Below are 15,059 nucleotides of genomic sequence, written 5' to 3'. Positions count from 1 at the left end.
CCCCCAGCCCCCACTTGCAGTGGGGGAGCTTCAGGAGCAGTTAAACAAGTGCTACAGGTATCTCTCTCTCTACCCCACCTTTCCAATTCCTCTGTCCTATCAAATAGTAGAAAACAAAAAAGTGGGGGGGCGGTGGCTACTAGGAGGAGTGGATTAGTCATGTAGGCATCAAGCCTCAGTGATAACCCTGGTGGTGATAAAAAATAAATAAAAATTAAAAATGAGATATATGCCCTAGCACCATGCTTGACACATGGGAGCTTCATGATGTTAGGACTCACAGGGACAGATGAGGTTTGTTTGCCAGGTGTAGCTTTCACAGCACCAGAGAAGTCGCATGCATGTTAGAGCAACTTTAACTATCTTTCTTTCACACTCTTCCTTGCTACCCTTGACAGAGTTCCCTGCTCTCAAAGACATTGCTACCCCTTCAGTCCCAGCAGGAGCCAGGATTTCCTGTCCTGCTGTCTAGCTCTGTGGAATAGCTCAGTAAACAGCAGCAGCCAAAGCAAACAAAGTCCTACTGCACCTCCCAACCTCCTTCTCTGGTCCCCATGTTGCACTTTTCTTCTCGTCCCAGCTTCACTTGGCTTGCTGTAAATTGTCCATGGCACTTGAACCAAAGAAACACATGCCCCCTTCTCCTGTGGCTTGCTGTGGATAGGAACTGTGGTGGGAATTTGCTGCCTGGGTGGAAGTTGTGCTAGAAAAAGACATCTTGCCATATACTGGAGAGGGCCTAGGTTAAGTTTAAGGAAGAGACAGTGCAGCACAGTTAAGAGCATGGTGTTTGAAGCAAGAGTACAGGGGTTCAAATCCCAAACCTTCACTAGCTATATGACATCAAGGAAACTAACCCAACTTCTCTTTCCTTCCAGTTATTTTGTGGCGTGGTCAGGATAATGCCACCACCTCAGTCTTGACTGCTCAGAGAATTAAATCAGATGAAATGTGAAACACCCTAGGAAAATGCCTGGCACAGAGTAGACACTCCAAATTGAGTGATCCTTATGCTGCTCAAAGCTCTTCCTCCACATGCAAAAACAAGTGGGTTTCAGCTTCCTCAGTTGTAAAATGGGGAGTGCATTATATAAAATGTAGTGCATGTGACTATTAAATGAGAAAATCTGCTAATACCTGCAAAACTAACAGGCAGGAGCAATGTGTGTGGATTTTAGCTTGCTAAGCAGCACCAAACAGAAGCCAATTAACATCCTCAACTTTTACCAAGGGCCACCAGGAGCAGAATCTCAGTCCTACTTTAGACAGCTACCACAACTACCTGAGGTGCAGTAACCTAGCCCATAGATGTGTTTTCCTCGTGTTGGTGATGAGAGAGTATTCAGGAGGCAGGGGGTAAATAGGCATGAAGCAGCTCCTAGATACCAGTCTACATGCCTGAAATCCTGGTGTCTAAGCAGATATACGTAGCGATTCTACGGGGCATTAGAAAGCCTGTGGTGAGTCCCTCCCACAGAATCCAAGATGGGAGACATGGTATGGGGATGGGCACACTGGCACTGATGTTGCCAATGACTGAAACCTGAAAATTTCACCTCCTCCCGTTATGGATGGACATTTCTGTAACTGTCATCTCCCTTAGCCCCACAAATTCAGTTCCCTTTCGCTCTTTCTCTCCCCTTCTGTCTCCCCTTCCTTTAGAAATCAGACGAGGGGGGGGGAGGGGTTGGGCAATGGGTTAAGTGCACATGCCACAAGGACTGGAGTTAAGTATCCTGGTAGGAGCCCCAGGCTCCCCACCTGCAGGGGGTGTCACTTCACAAGGAGTGAAGCAGGTCTGCAGGTGTATTTCTCTCCACTTCTCTGTCTTCCCCTCCTCTCTATATTTCTCTCTGTCTTGTCCAACAACATCAATAAGAACAACAATAATAGCCACAACAATAAAAACAATTAGGGCAACAAAAGAGGCAAAAATAGCCTCAAGGAGCAGTGGATTTGTGGTGCAGGCACCGAGCCCCAGCAATAACACTCGAGGTAAAAAAAAAAAAAAAAATTCAGATAAGGAAGGTCAGCAACTTGATGTGAAAACTAGACAAAAGCATTATATGATAATGTTCCTTGGTTAATACTCCCAGAGGGATAAAGAACAGGGAAGCTATCAGGGGAGGGGGTGGGATATAGAGTTCTGGTGGTGGGAATTGTGCAGAGTTGTACCCCTCTTATCCTATGGTTTTTGTTAGTGTTTCCTTTTTATAAGTAAAAATGAAAAAATAAAATAAAAATAAAATAAGTGAAATATTCAAAAAAGAAAAAAGGAAAGCTATAGACTGTAATTCCTCAGAAACATAAAATACCTAACAACATCTTGACAAATTAAATCTAGTAACATATGAAAAAGGAAAGTATATCCTGACTTAACAGGATATATCCAGGCAATGTTAGAATGGCTCTTATTTTAAAAACCACTCAATGTGGTGGCCAGAGAAATAACTCAGTTGTTGGGTTGCAGGACCTGCATGCCTGAGGCTCCTGGTTCTTTCCCTGGAACTGTAAGTACCAGAGTGTTGCTATACCTCTCTCTTTCTCTCTGTCTCTGTCTCTCCCTTGAGGTAATGAATGCTTTTTAATAAAGCAATCAATGCAATTTACCATATTAACAGATTCAAAAATAAAAAAAACTATATAACCATCTTAACAGACAAAGGTATCTGAAAATATCAAACATCCACTCTTGACAACGGCTCTCAGAAAACTAAAACTTTAAGGAGACTTCTTCAGCCTATTAAAGGGTGTCTACCAAAACAAACAAAAAACCCTAGTGGTAACATCAGACTTAAAAGGGAAAGATCAGAAACAAAGCAACACTATTCAGCCATACTGGTTCTGATAAACATTGTATTGGAGGCTCTATATATTGCAGTTAGGTTCCTTTCTTCCCTAGAAAAAGCATATACAGTAGAAAGGAAGACCGAAAATTCTATTTGTAGATGACACAACTGCCTAAATAGAAAAAAAAATAAGTTTACGACAAAGCCACTAAATTTAATTGAGTTTAGGAAGGTTTCAAGATAGAAGGCCAATGTATAGAATCTACTTGCATTTTTATGTAATCATGACAAAGAATTTAAATTTGGCATAAGGAAAAAAAAGAGATTATTTGCAATAGAATCCAAGCCAAGATATCTCTGGGATAAATATGACAGAATTATACAACCTTTGCATACTGAAAACTGTAAAATAAGGTGCATACTTCAAACATTTAAGTATGCAAATCATCAAATGAAGTTCAGTATTTGTCTACACTATTTTAGATAAACCTTACTTTCAGTGCAATGTACATATATTAATTGTAGATTTGCCACATTTTGGCAAATACATTTAACTGTGTAACTAAAACTCTTATCAACATTAACCCAGCAAAGTTGCTGCCACTCTATACAGTCCCCTCCTATCCCCCCTCAGTCAATGCTGGTCTTGCCTCCCATAGTACCATAGTTTCAAATATTTTCCATAGAGTAGTCTTTTAAAAAAAATTAATATTTAATTTACTTATTTATTTTCCCTTTTGTTGCCCTTGTTGTTTTTTGTTGTAGTTATTATTGTTGTTATTGATGCTGTCGTTGTTAGATAGGACAGAGAGAAATGGAGATAGGAAGGGAAGACAGAGGGGGAGAGAAAGATAGACACCTGCAGACCTGCTTCACTGCTTGTGAAGCGACTCCTCTGCAGGTGGGGAGCTGGGGGCTCAAACTGGGATCCTTACCCCTGTCCTTGCACTTTGTGCCATGTGTGTTTAACCCGCTGTGCTACCACCCAACCCCGACAGAGTAGTCTTTTAAAACATTTTACAAAATCAATAGTAGAGTCTCTTTCATGTAAAGGTTCCTTTACTCCTAAGTTTCCTATTTCCCAATGAATATGTATTGAGCACTTTCATAACTAAATCATTCAGAAGTGTCTGCCTATATAACATTACTTTGACACAGGGATTAACTTTATTTATGGTTTGAGTGTACCACTCCAAAGGTTGTGCTAAGGAAGAGGCTATTTATATAGCCAAAGGACATATGGAAAATGTTCAAAATCACTGGTTATCAGAGAAATACAAATCAAAACAATAAGATACCATCTCAACGCTGTGAGAGTGTCACACATCATCAAGAACAGAAGGCTGTGGAGAGAAAAGAACCTTCTCCACTGTTAGTGGAAATGCAAATTAGTGCATCCCCTGTGGAAAAGTTTGGAGATTCCTGAAAACATTAAAAATTGACTTACCACATGACTCATAAATTCCTCTCCTAGGCATCTATCCAAACAACACAAAAACACGTACTCAAAACAACAACAACAACAACAAAAACTATGCACACCTATGTTCATGGTCGTGCTATTTCTACTAGCCAACACTTGGAAATAACCCAAGTATCCAACAACAGATGAGTGGTTCAAGAAGTTGTGGTATATGTTCACAGTGGAATACTAACTACACCGCTGTAAGAAATACTGACATACTCTTATTTTACTGTAACATGGATGGAACTAGAGGGGATTATGTTGAGCAAAATAAAACAGGAGATGGCTGAATACCAGATGATCGCACTCACTGGTGGGCTCTAAGAAACAAAACAAAGGACAAAACAGAGTGAATCTTCACAGCGGACTCATGGACTCAGAAGAGGGACGGGAAGGCCACTAAGGGGGAGACTGGAGACCTCCTAAGTCCCTATGGTGGAACAAGATGATGGTTTGGTTTGGTTTAGGGTGAATTATACTGATACCTATCTTGAAATATGGAAATGTACTCTGGGACTACAAAAATCCTGTAAATCAACACTTCCTCAGTAAAATGATACTGGAATTGAGGGAACTAAAGTTGGTGCTGGGGAAGACATAGGGAAGGAACCTGGCAGTAAACTGGCAAGGACATAGGAAGTCATCATAGAACTTTGGGGTATGTTGGTGGCTTATGCTAATGTGTTAGTTCATAATCAAGATTTAGGACCTACCAACCTAGGCCTGGGTCTCTGACAGAGATAGAGAAAGGGGATTTTTGTCTTCTAGGAAAATTAGGTAGAGCACAGATACTCAGAGGTCACACATGCTTCTGTGTTAAATATGAATATATATGGTCCCTAGCTCAGATCAATGGGATAAGCAGTCAGTGGTATTTATGTATTTTCCTCATGTTTGGGAGTTACTGGCTGACCCAATCCATCTTTCTAGCCCTATTCTAAATTCAGACAACATCTTCCCAGATAGTATTTTCAGTTTACCTGCATGTTAACTATCAGGATCAAACAAAAATTGCTAAAGTCATGGGCCCCTTGGAACATACCTAAGATACATTTCCTATCTTCTTCCCATAGGAAGGTTCATAATTTCATTTGTTTTGTTTCTATCTTTGGGTTCCTGTTTATTCAAAAATTTTTCCTGCTTTATATCTTACCTTCTCTTAGTCACCAAGTTGCAGATGCTACTATGATGCCATCCTGACTTTCCTGGACAGACAACCTCACCAATGTGTCCCAAAGAAGTCTTACCTCTCCAGAGCCCTATCCCACTAGGGAAAGATAGAAACAGGCTGGGGGGGATATGGATGGACCTGCCAGTGTCCATGTCCAGTGGAGAGGTAATTACAGAAGCTAGATCTTCCACCTTTTGCACCACATAAAGAAATTTGGCCCATATGCCCAGAGAGGGATAAAGAATAGGGAAGCTTCCAATGGAGGGGATGGGACATGGTACACTGGTGGGAACTGTATGGAAATGTTTCCCTCTTGTCTTACAATCTTGTTAATCATTATTAAAACAATAGTGTTTTTTTTTTAAAAAAAAAAAAGCTAAATGGAGGAGACAGTTGCAAACTTTGCAGCTTGAGACAGTTTGTAAGCAGGAAAGTTAAGGGAATTGAGTTCTCTTTTGTATCAGGTACAAGGCCTGGGGCACTACATATACAATTCCATTTGATCCTCACACTTTATCTATGAGGTAGTCATTATTTCCTTCCACTTTAGAGATAAAATAATAAGACTTGTCTTAGTATTGGCCATTTTGTGAGATTAAAAAAAAATCCCTTTTCTCCTTAAAAACCACATAACTCTCCATACTGGCGGTTGGATGACTTGCTTATAGTCACTCAGATACCAATTATACAGATAGGAAATAAATCTCAGTTCTGTCCATTTTGTGAAGCAAAAAGTTATTTTCATCTAACTTTAAGTATGAGGTGCATGCAATTTTGGTGACTGCCTATCTTGCCTGAGGTGAAGCCAAGGCTATACAATTTTAAAGTGTGACAACTACGAGGTTTTCAGAAAGATTTACCTCCCTTTCATCTCACAAAGGGAATGATAAAGCTCACCCACTGCAAGAACCAAGTTCTCACCTGCACTGCTGGCTTCCTAGGTTTCCAAGTGTTGCCCGGGGCCAAGTTGCCATCTTCAAGGGAACTGTGCTGGGGGTTATGATAGCAAGCTGAACATCGGATGCACTGGTGGTGGTGGCACCGGCAGTTGTAGCAGTTGGGCATCATATTTCTCTTTCGTAAAGAAGGGCATATTTCCCCAGAACAATAAATAAAAGGATCATGGACTACAGCTCCCTGGACACTGCAGGAGTAAGAGCAGGCCCTGTGGTAATCAAAATCACCACAGTGCAATTGCTTACAACACATGGATTGTTCTAGACCTTTGCTTACAAAACATTCTGAGTACGAGGGAGTTTCTGACTGAAGGGGTGGCATGGGATGGTATGACTGGTCTGTAGTATGATATGGTTGGTCTGTTGCATGATATGATTGGTCCATGGGGTGGTGCCTCAATTCCCTATAGCTGGAGCTCATTGACTGGAAGTTTTGATCCAAAGGTTTTGGTCTCTGATTGAAAGGCTTGTTGCTATGAGTGGTTAAACCTGGTAAATGAGATGTAGACAAGGATTTACTACTCTCTTCAAAGAATTTTCTTCTGTCTGCAAAAGGCAAGAGGACAGCTTCCTCCCCAGCTTGGGCAGCTGAAGCCTTCAATTCTTTGTCACCTGGACTGGACTGGACTTCCATAGCTAGTGGCACATGTGGCTGTAGGTTGTGTTCTGGAGACCATCTCCAGTGACCACCATGATGAACATTTGCTTTCTCAAAGTCTGAGGAAGTTGAATCAGATCCTTTCCACCAGGTGTTCAGGCCCAAAGAGGTCCGGCCAGGCCTCTGGCCGTAGTTTATTCGTCTCTCTAAGCTGGCTCTGGACTCATGGATTTCAGAGGCTTGGCTGAGGCACTCCGAAGACCTAGCCCGGAGCATCATGCTCTTGTTGAAGAGCTTGTCCCTAGGACTAGGTGGTTTTTTATATGATGATAGAAGAGATGAACTAGAGGCAGGAAGTGGAGAACTTTCTGGGGGTTCCTCAGCCTCTTCCACAGACTCTTTAGTGTCACAAAGTAAGGGACTTTTGCTTTTCTGGAGCTGGGCCTTCCTCCTCTGAATTTCATTACGCAGATTGGTAGCAAAACGCTCACTCTTCCTTCGGTTTTGGATTGAGCGGCCCCGCCGGCCAGCCGCCCTACCACATTCCTTGGGCTCACTGTCCTCATCTTCAGTTGCTTTTGTGCCACTGGCCACTTTAGTGGATGAAGAACAGTCCATGGTTTGTTGGGCAAGAGAGCCAGAGAGAGAGGGATGCTGACTGGTCAAATCATTGCCTGCTCTGTTTGCTCTGATTAGGTCCAGGCAACCTCTTTCTGGAGAGTGTCCATCAGCCCCTTCATGTAGAGAACTACTTGGACTCTGGTGTCCTGAACCCACAAGCCTATCATCCACTGACTGAATCTTTCTCTCTTTGTTGGGCTGCTCCTGAGTTCCTCCTGCAGGGCCACATGGACTTTTCCCACCTGTGTGGCTGCTCTGCTGAGGGGATAGAGTCCACTCGTGTCCATTCTGCCCAGCTGGGAGCTCCATCTTTTTGCTACCCATGGTATCAAAGTGCACACGCTGCAGGTGAGATGCCATTAGCTGTTCAGGGGCACTGTGGCGATGCCCTTTGGGTCCTGTGAGGTGTAGATGGCTGCTGAAGGGAGAAACCTTAGCTGGCTCGACAGAGGCCTTGTTGAGTGGGCCGGAATCTATGCTGGAAGTTTTGTCACATGTTTGTGGAAGTCCAACAGCTTTGGTGGAGGCCTCCATCATGAGATGCTCAGAGCCCTGCTGGCTGTATTCAAGAGGTTGGCTGAGCTCACAGTTCTGATGGTCCTCATTTGTTACTTGGTCTGGCCTGTTGAGGGAGCAGAACCTATTGGGAATCCGTGGGGACAACCCTGTTTCTAAGCTCCGTTTCTCTTTCTGCTGCAAGCAGTCCACAGGCTCAGAAGCCCTGCGTTGTTCACCATTGAAGAGTTGAGCTCTGGAGGCTTGAAGACTGTCCCGCCTCACTGGAGGTTGTGGTGGACCTCTGGTAGCCTTGATAGGTCCTGAGAGGTGACCCTCTTGTGAACAGGATGGCATTTGGGAGCTGGGGGTCAGGTGGGCCCCAATGGTATGCCGGCTACCTCCTGAAGTCTCAGCCACATTTAGTTGGCCACTGGGGGCTTTGCTTAGCCCTGGGCCTTGCATGGTGCTGTATGCAGAAGCTGATTCCTCTGGCCTAAGGGAAAGGGTACAGTCAGAGGCGTTTGAGCTGGCAGAGAAGGAACTGTAGGCTGAGTCACGCTGGTTAGGGTACATGTTCTGGTCAATGGGCAAGTGGCCCTCAAAGGTGGCTTGGCCTGGTTGTTCCAGGCTTTCCATGCTGCCAATGGAGCTGCTTTTCTCAGTGCTACAGTGCCGGGAAAGTGAACACCACTGCACACACACGTCACTACAAGACACGGGGCAACAGGGCACACTGGTTAGTTAGGCAAGTTACCAGATTCCCCTTCCCACCTTGGCCAGTCCTGCCATGGCAAAAGGCAGGAAAACCCAGCAGCTGATAGTTAAGTCCCAACAAGAAGGAAGGAAGGCAGGCAGGCAGGCAGGCAGGCAGGCAGGCAGGCAGGCAGGAAGGAAGGAAGGAAGGAAGTTGAGGGGGAAGGAAAGGAGCAAGACAGGGAAAGCCAGTGACAAGGTAAAATGGGAGATAAGGTGGCGTAAGGCGGGTGGGGGAGTGGCATGCAGGCAGTGTTGCGGCCGCCTTAGTGCACATATTACCAAGTGCACAGACCCAAGTTCGAGCCCCTGCTCCCCACCAACAAGGGGTCACTTCATGAGTGAGAGGCAAGTCTAAGGTGTCTGCCTTTCTCTCCTCTCTGTCTCCCCATCATCTCTCAATTTCTCTCTGTCCTATCTAAATAAAAATTAGAAAGAAAAAAATGGCCACCAGGAGTAGTGGATTTGTAGTGTCCATACAGAGCCCCAGTGACAATACTGATAGGAGAAAAAAGACATACAGAAGAAGTATAGGGCAAAGTCCCAAAGATTGAAAGTGTGAGGGCTATATGGAGGGAGTTCCGCTCGGTTTTCTTTCTGTCATTGAATCTCAAATTGTTTCCAGTCTGTCTTCTGTCCCTTAGAAAACAGCCTGTGAGACTGCTGGGAGAGGGAATCATAGACTGTTAGTATTATAGAAGGACTCTAAAAGTATGAATTGATTTTAGCTATCTCATTCTGTAACTCAGTGGTTTTCAAACTTGTGTGTACATCAGAACCATACTGTGGCTTTCTAACAGTACAGGTTACTGGATCTAGTCCCTCAAGATTTAGATGTGGGTGAATCCTGAGCATTGTTTACTTTTAATAAGTTTCCAAATAGTGCACAGAGGCAATCATAAAAAAAATTAAGTCCCATAAAAGGAAGTGATTTTGCAAAGGTGATTTACTCAAGATAACACAGCTATAACTTGGGGCACAGACAGGTCTAGAGTTTAGAGGTCCCTTGTTCTTTTATTATACTACCTGAGGTGGCTTATTTGTGATATTTATACTACATTGCAAGCTAGGTACATTTTGTTTCAACACACTTTTTTTTTCTCTACTGACTAGTTTCACTTTTATTTTGAAATTTCTTAACAGATTTAAGATTGTATTACAATAGTATTAGATGTTAGGAATATAGTTTCACATCTATTGTATGCATGTATGTGTGTATGCATTTAGAAATCGCAGTATCCCCCCCAAAAAAGTCTTTGTACCATGATCTCCATGATTTTTTTTTTTGCCTCCAGGGTTATTTCTGGGTCTCAGTGCCTGCACCAGGAATCCACTGCTCCTGGAGGCCATTTTCCCTTTTGTTAACCTGGTTGTTCTATCATTGTTGTGGTTATCATTATCGTTGTTATTGATGTCATTGTTGTTGAATAGGACAGAGAGAAATGGAGAGAGGAGGGGAAGAGAGAGGGAGAGAGAGATAGACACCTGCAGACCTGCTTCACTACCTGTGAAGCAACTGCCCTGCAGGTGGGGAACCAGGGACTCGAACCGGGATCCTTACACTTTGCGCCATGTGCGATTAACCCACTGTGCTACCACCTGACCCCCTCCATGATATTTTTTACAATAGTATTAACCATTTCTGCGGAATTTGCTATGTACCAAATACCTTAAAGTAGCTTATTTCAAATTGAAGAAAGGTTATTGTCTCCACTTAAGAAATGGGAAAACTGAATCTTAGATAAACTGATAAGCTCACAGAGTCCTAAAAGGAGTAGAGATCATCATTGATAATTATTAAATCACTAATAAAATTACTAAAAAAATTAAGTTTCCAATAGAGGGGATGGGACATGGAACTCTGGTTGTGTATAGAACTATATCCTTGTAATCTTACAATCTTATGCATTGTTACTACATCACTAATCAAAATAAAATTAAAAAAAAGAATCTGAACTTAGGGGAATGGCTGGTGGCTCAACTGGTGGAGTTAACATGTTGCCACACAGAAGGACCTGGGTTCAAGTCTCCAATCCCCACCTGTAGGTGGGGCAGTGCTACAGGTGTTTCTCCTTTCCTACTTCTGTCTCCTCCCTCTCTGTTTTGCTATCTCCCACCTTCTGTCAGAAAGAAAGAGGAAAAAAATAGCCAACAGAAGTGGTGGAGCTGTGTAGTCTCTCCACGTCTCAACCACCATTCTGGTGGCAAAAAAATAAAAATAAAAATAAATAAAAAATAACTTAAACTGAAGTCTCCATGAGGACAGCAGTGTCTTAGCTCTCCTACTATACCATCTGCTAAAACGGAATAACAATGTTTACATCAGAGGGTTACTTTACAGGGAAAAATCAGATAATCCATGTCAAACTCTTACGATAGCCTACATACCTAGCAAAGGTTCAGTTAAGTAAAGGTGATCATTGCTATTATGAATTAGTGTTTTCATTATGATTGTTATCACCATTCTTTGTACTGTTAGTTGTGACACCAAGGAAAGGTCTTAGATTAGACACAACCTTGACTTCTATGCCTCTCCCCTCTCTTACACACACACACACACACACACACACACCAGCTACACTTAGCCAACTCATGCCAGTAACTCCATGTGACTAGACCCCAAAAAGTGCAGGGTCATTTCAAAAAGGCCAGAGTTCCGTAAAAGAGAACTGAGCAATGATAGGAGTTCACAAGGCTCTCAGGTCAGCCTCCCCAATTTCTTGCTTCCTATCTGATCCCTGAGCTAAGGTCCCTCTATTCGTTTGATTTCTGGACTGGGAATCCATCAGTTCCTTGTTGGCAAGGGTACCTGTTACCCACTCCACCACCCTTCCTGCTAAAAACAACCACACCCCTACCCACTCAAACAGAAGCCAAGCTCAGAATGTATTTATGTGATACACTTGATTAGAATGAAACTGCCTCTGACTTGAGTTCCTGACTTCTAGTGCCAAATAAAGGCAGAAAGCAGGGGAAAACTGAATCTTGGTTTCCTTCAGCCTCATTAACAGGTATTGCTTCTCAGGGGACTGTTGTATGGAAGGTAAAAGACAACTAAAGATAGCTAAGGTCTTCGTTAGCTCTGGTCTGGCTAAAAAAAACAGTGTCCTACCTCTTCTAGGCAGCTTCTTCAGCAACAGACAACACCAAGCTCCCCTCAACTGAGTGACCCTTGTTGCAAGTAGAAATTATCACCCAGGGAGGTCCCCAATCTGAAGGTTTTCAATGAAAGCCTTTGGAGTTTTGGTTATAGGGACTTACTAGCATGACTTGGTTCAATTTGACTCTGTGTGTGCAAACCAGTACTTCAAAGCCAAGGTTGGTCTGGAGAGATAGCATAATGGTTATACAGACAACTTTCATACCCAAGGCTTTGAGGTCCCAAGTTCAATTCCTAGTGCCACCACAAGACAGAGTGGAGCAGTACTCTCTCTCTCTCTCTCTTTCTCTTCCTCCCTCTCTCCCTCCCTCCCTCTGGCTCTCCTGCTCTTCCTCTCTTCCTATCTCCCTGTCCCTCACTAAAATTGCCTGACCCTTAATCCTTTTCTTGTTCTCCTTGGTATAGCATTGTTTGGGGGATGAAGAAAGCATGGGAGGTCAGGGACTACTATAATAACATTACTAGTGGTAGAAAAGAATGTTGATGACAATATTCACAATGAAACAACATTCAAAAGCAGCAACAAGCAGGAACTGAACCTTTGCTAGGTGATTTGAACTCTGTAGCACAGCTGATGGACATGATAAGAGATCACTCATGGGTGTTTATAGATAGAGGAGAAAATCAGAATGGAGCCTTGTGGTCCTCCTATATTAATAGATTATGTGCAAGGAGAGAATCAGGAAACAAAGACCTATAAGAATCAGACAGCAAAAGAAGATAAAAAACAGGGGAGTGTGGTGTCTTACAAGCTTAGTGAAGTCAGTAACTCAAGGAAACATTTTCTAGAAGGAAAGAGACTCATCCAAAGTCAGTGGGCTAGCCACACATTAGGACTACAACCTAGGTATCCTAGACACCCACCCATTTTTCCACTATACCACTCTGGACTTTAGGACATCCAACAGGAACTAGAGCAGAGGAGGAGGAGTAGCCAGGGTGCCTGCCCTCCAGCTCATCTTGAAGGGAAGGCTCTCAACTCACCTTGTGTTGCAGCCCGAATGCCAGGACAAGCTGAAGGCTTCAGAAGGGAAATGCATGGTGGTAGCCGCTTCAGGGCATCCCTCCAGCAGTTTGGCCACATGCCATGAGTGTGGCCTACTGACAGGGGCGTTTCTCCTACAGCAAGACAGGGACAGGAAGTCAGCTTCGGGAACCAGAGCTGAAATCACTTCCCAAGGCAGCTTCCGCCCGCACCCTTTCTCTTTCCCTTAAGTGAAGTACTCCATCTCATCTTGCAAGGAACCAGTATGCAAAGCCCAGTGGCACCTCCTAAGCTCTCTGTCCTGAAACCCCCTTCACCCCAAGGGCTATCTCTGGATGCATGGAACTCTCTTCGCCTCATAGGGCTGTTTCATCTGTGGGCATGAACAACCTGTGCCAGATGCAGAGTAACTGCTCAATGCATATTTGTGTAACAAATAAGTATGGCTGCCCAATGAACAAGCTACCCTAAGGTTGCTTGGAGAAAAATCTCAGCCTGCAAGAATGGGCAAGCTATGAAGTTCAAGCAGAGGTTGGGTAGGTGCTCAGTAGTGGAGGACAGAACTCACAAGCACTAGACACAGGGTTAGGTATTGGGCGCTGCACTTACCAGAGCTGTGCAGTATTCTGGTCTTTCTCTCTCACCAAAATGAGTAAACATGTTTTTTTCTTGTAAGTCAACATTTTAAAAGATGTGTACCAAGCTAGGAAAGGTCAACATTGGGCTGTAAATCTTCCAATGCCAGCATATTCATTGGATCAGCATTTGCTGTAGGTTTACTGTGTGCGGTCTGTGCGTGGCTTTGGGGGGGGACAGAAGTTTGAGTCCAAGAGCTTAGAGGTTTGCGAGAGAGATAAAATGAATTCAGATGCAGCAAGGTAGAGGCACTGAAACAATAAGGGACAAATTAAGCACAGAGACACGAGTTTGTAGGCAAAGTGGTGACAAGGGGACTGAAGGGAAAAACAAGACAAAACTGGTAAACGAAGCAGTGCTCGACTAGCAGAAGAGACTAGCTGGTCTGATGGACAGGGGTGAATAAAGGGTAGCAGGTCTCAGACTGAGCTCCTAGACACAACCTCAGTATCTGGCGAGTGCTGGAAAATGCAGTCATGATTTCTGCATTGACTGGCATGACCGGACCTATTCCTGTCCTCTGGTTTACTACACAGGATCAGATGCCATCCTTGCATATGAGGAATAATACCGTGTGTGGAGGGTGGGGGGGAGGTGAGAGGAGGTCCATCTGGGGCATGGGTACTTCAGAAGGATGAGAAGCCTGATGAGGAAGGGGGGAGTACAGGGAAGAAATTAAGAAAAGACAACATGCAAACAAACAAACTAAGTAGGCAGCTTTTCTCTAAGGCTTTGTGAGACTATGGTAGTTATGGTTGGGAGGGTGGGGGTCATAGAACTCTGGGGGGTGGATGCGGTGTGAAACTATACCCCTTGTAATCTTATAATCTCATAAGCCACTATTATGTCATTAATAAAGAAATACAAATGAAGGGGGAAAAAGAGGAGAACAAAGAGGGATAATACCAAGGTAGAGGAGAGGGGAGGGGAGGAGAGGGGAGGGGAGGGGAGGAGAAGGGAGAGGAGAGGAGAAAAGGAGAGAGGAAGGGAGAGGAGAAGGAATGTAAGGGGATTTAGACAGATGATGGGAGGGCCAGATAGATGATAAAGAAAGGAAGAAAATATCATATAGAGCAAAACAGGTAGCAGATGGAGAACTCTGAGAAAGATTATAGAGGGAAATAAATACACAATGCATGCACACAGGGTGCAAGAGAGAGGGGAAGGGAGGGAGGGAGAGAGAAAGAGAGAGAGAGAGAGAGAGAGAGAGAGAGAGAGAGAGAGAGGGAGGAGTTATTGAGTAAGAGAAATAGACGATAAATAAGTAGATGACAGATAACTAGACGATAGCTTATTTGCCCATTTATTCAGCCATACACTGGCAGGCTCCACATTAGACATTTAGGGTGCTGAGTGGACTCAGTAAGGGACTCTGTTTTCAATAAGTGTGTTACAGAATTGGAGAAATTCACTCTTGCTCTCCCAGG

At 43.7% G+C, this 15,059-nt stretch overlaps 1 protein-coding gene across 4 annotated transcripts in view; it reads right to left on the bottom strand.

Moving 5' to 3' along the window:
• Nucleotides 1-15,059, bottom strand: part of SHROOM4 (shroom family member 4) — a 291,392-nt gene that overhangs the window by 52,079 nt on the left and 224,254 nt on the right. For 3 of the 4 annotated variants that reach the window (XR_009547655.1, XM_060183566.1, XM_060183568.1), the window contains 2 exons: nt 12,996-13,130; nt 6,347-8,804 (listed from right to left, as the gene is read on the bottom strand). Coding sequence is in view for 3 of the 4 variants with exons in the window: in XM_060183566.1 (XP_060039549.1) it covers nt 6,347-8,804; nt 12,996-13,130 (2,593 nt within the window). In the remaining variant the exon portion in view is untranslated. The remainder of the gene's footprint in view (nt 1-6,346; nt 8,805-12,995; nt 13,131-15,059) is intronic. The other variant, XM_060183567.1, reaches the window with a different exon arrangement.

This window comes from Erinaceus europaeus, chromosome X (assembly GCF_950295315.1).
Source record: "Erinaceus europaeus chromosome X, mEriEur2.1, whole genome shotgun sequence".
Lineage (NCBI taxonomy): Eukaryota > Metazoa > Chordata > Mammalia > Eulipotyphla > Erinaceidae > Erinaceus > Erinaceus europaeus.
Note: the sequence above shows the minus strand (reverse complement) of the source record. Positions and strands in the feature narration are given on the sequence as shown.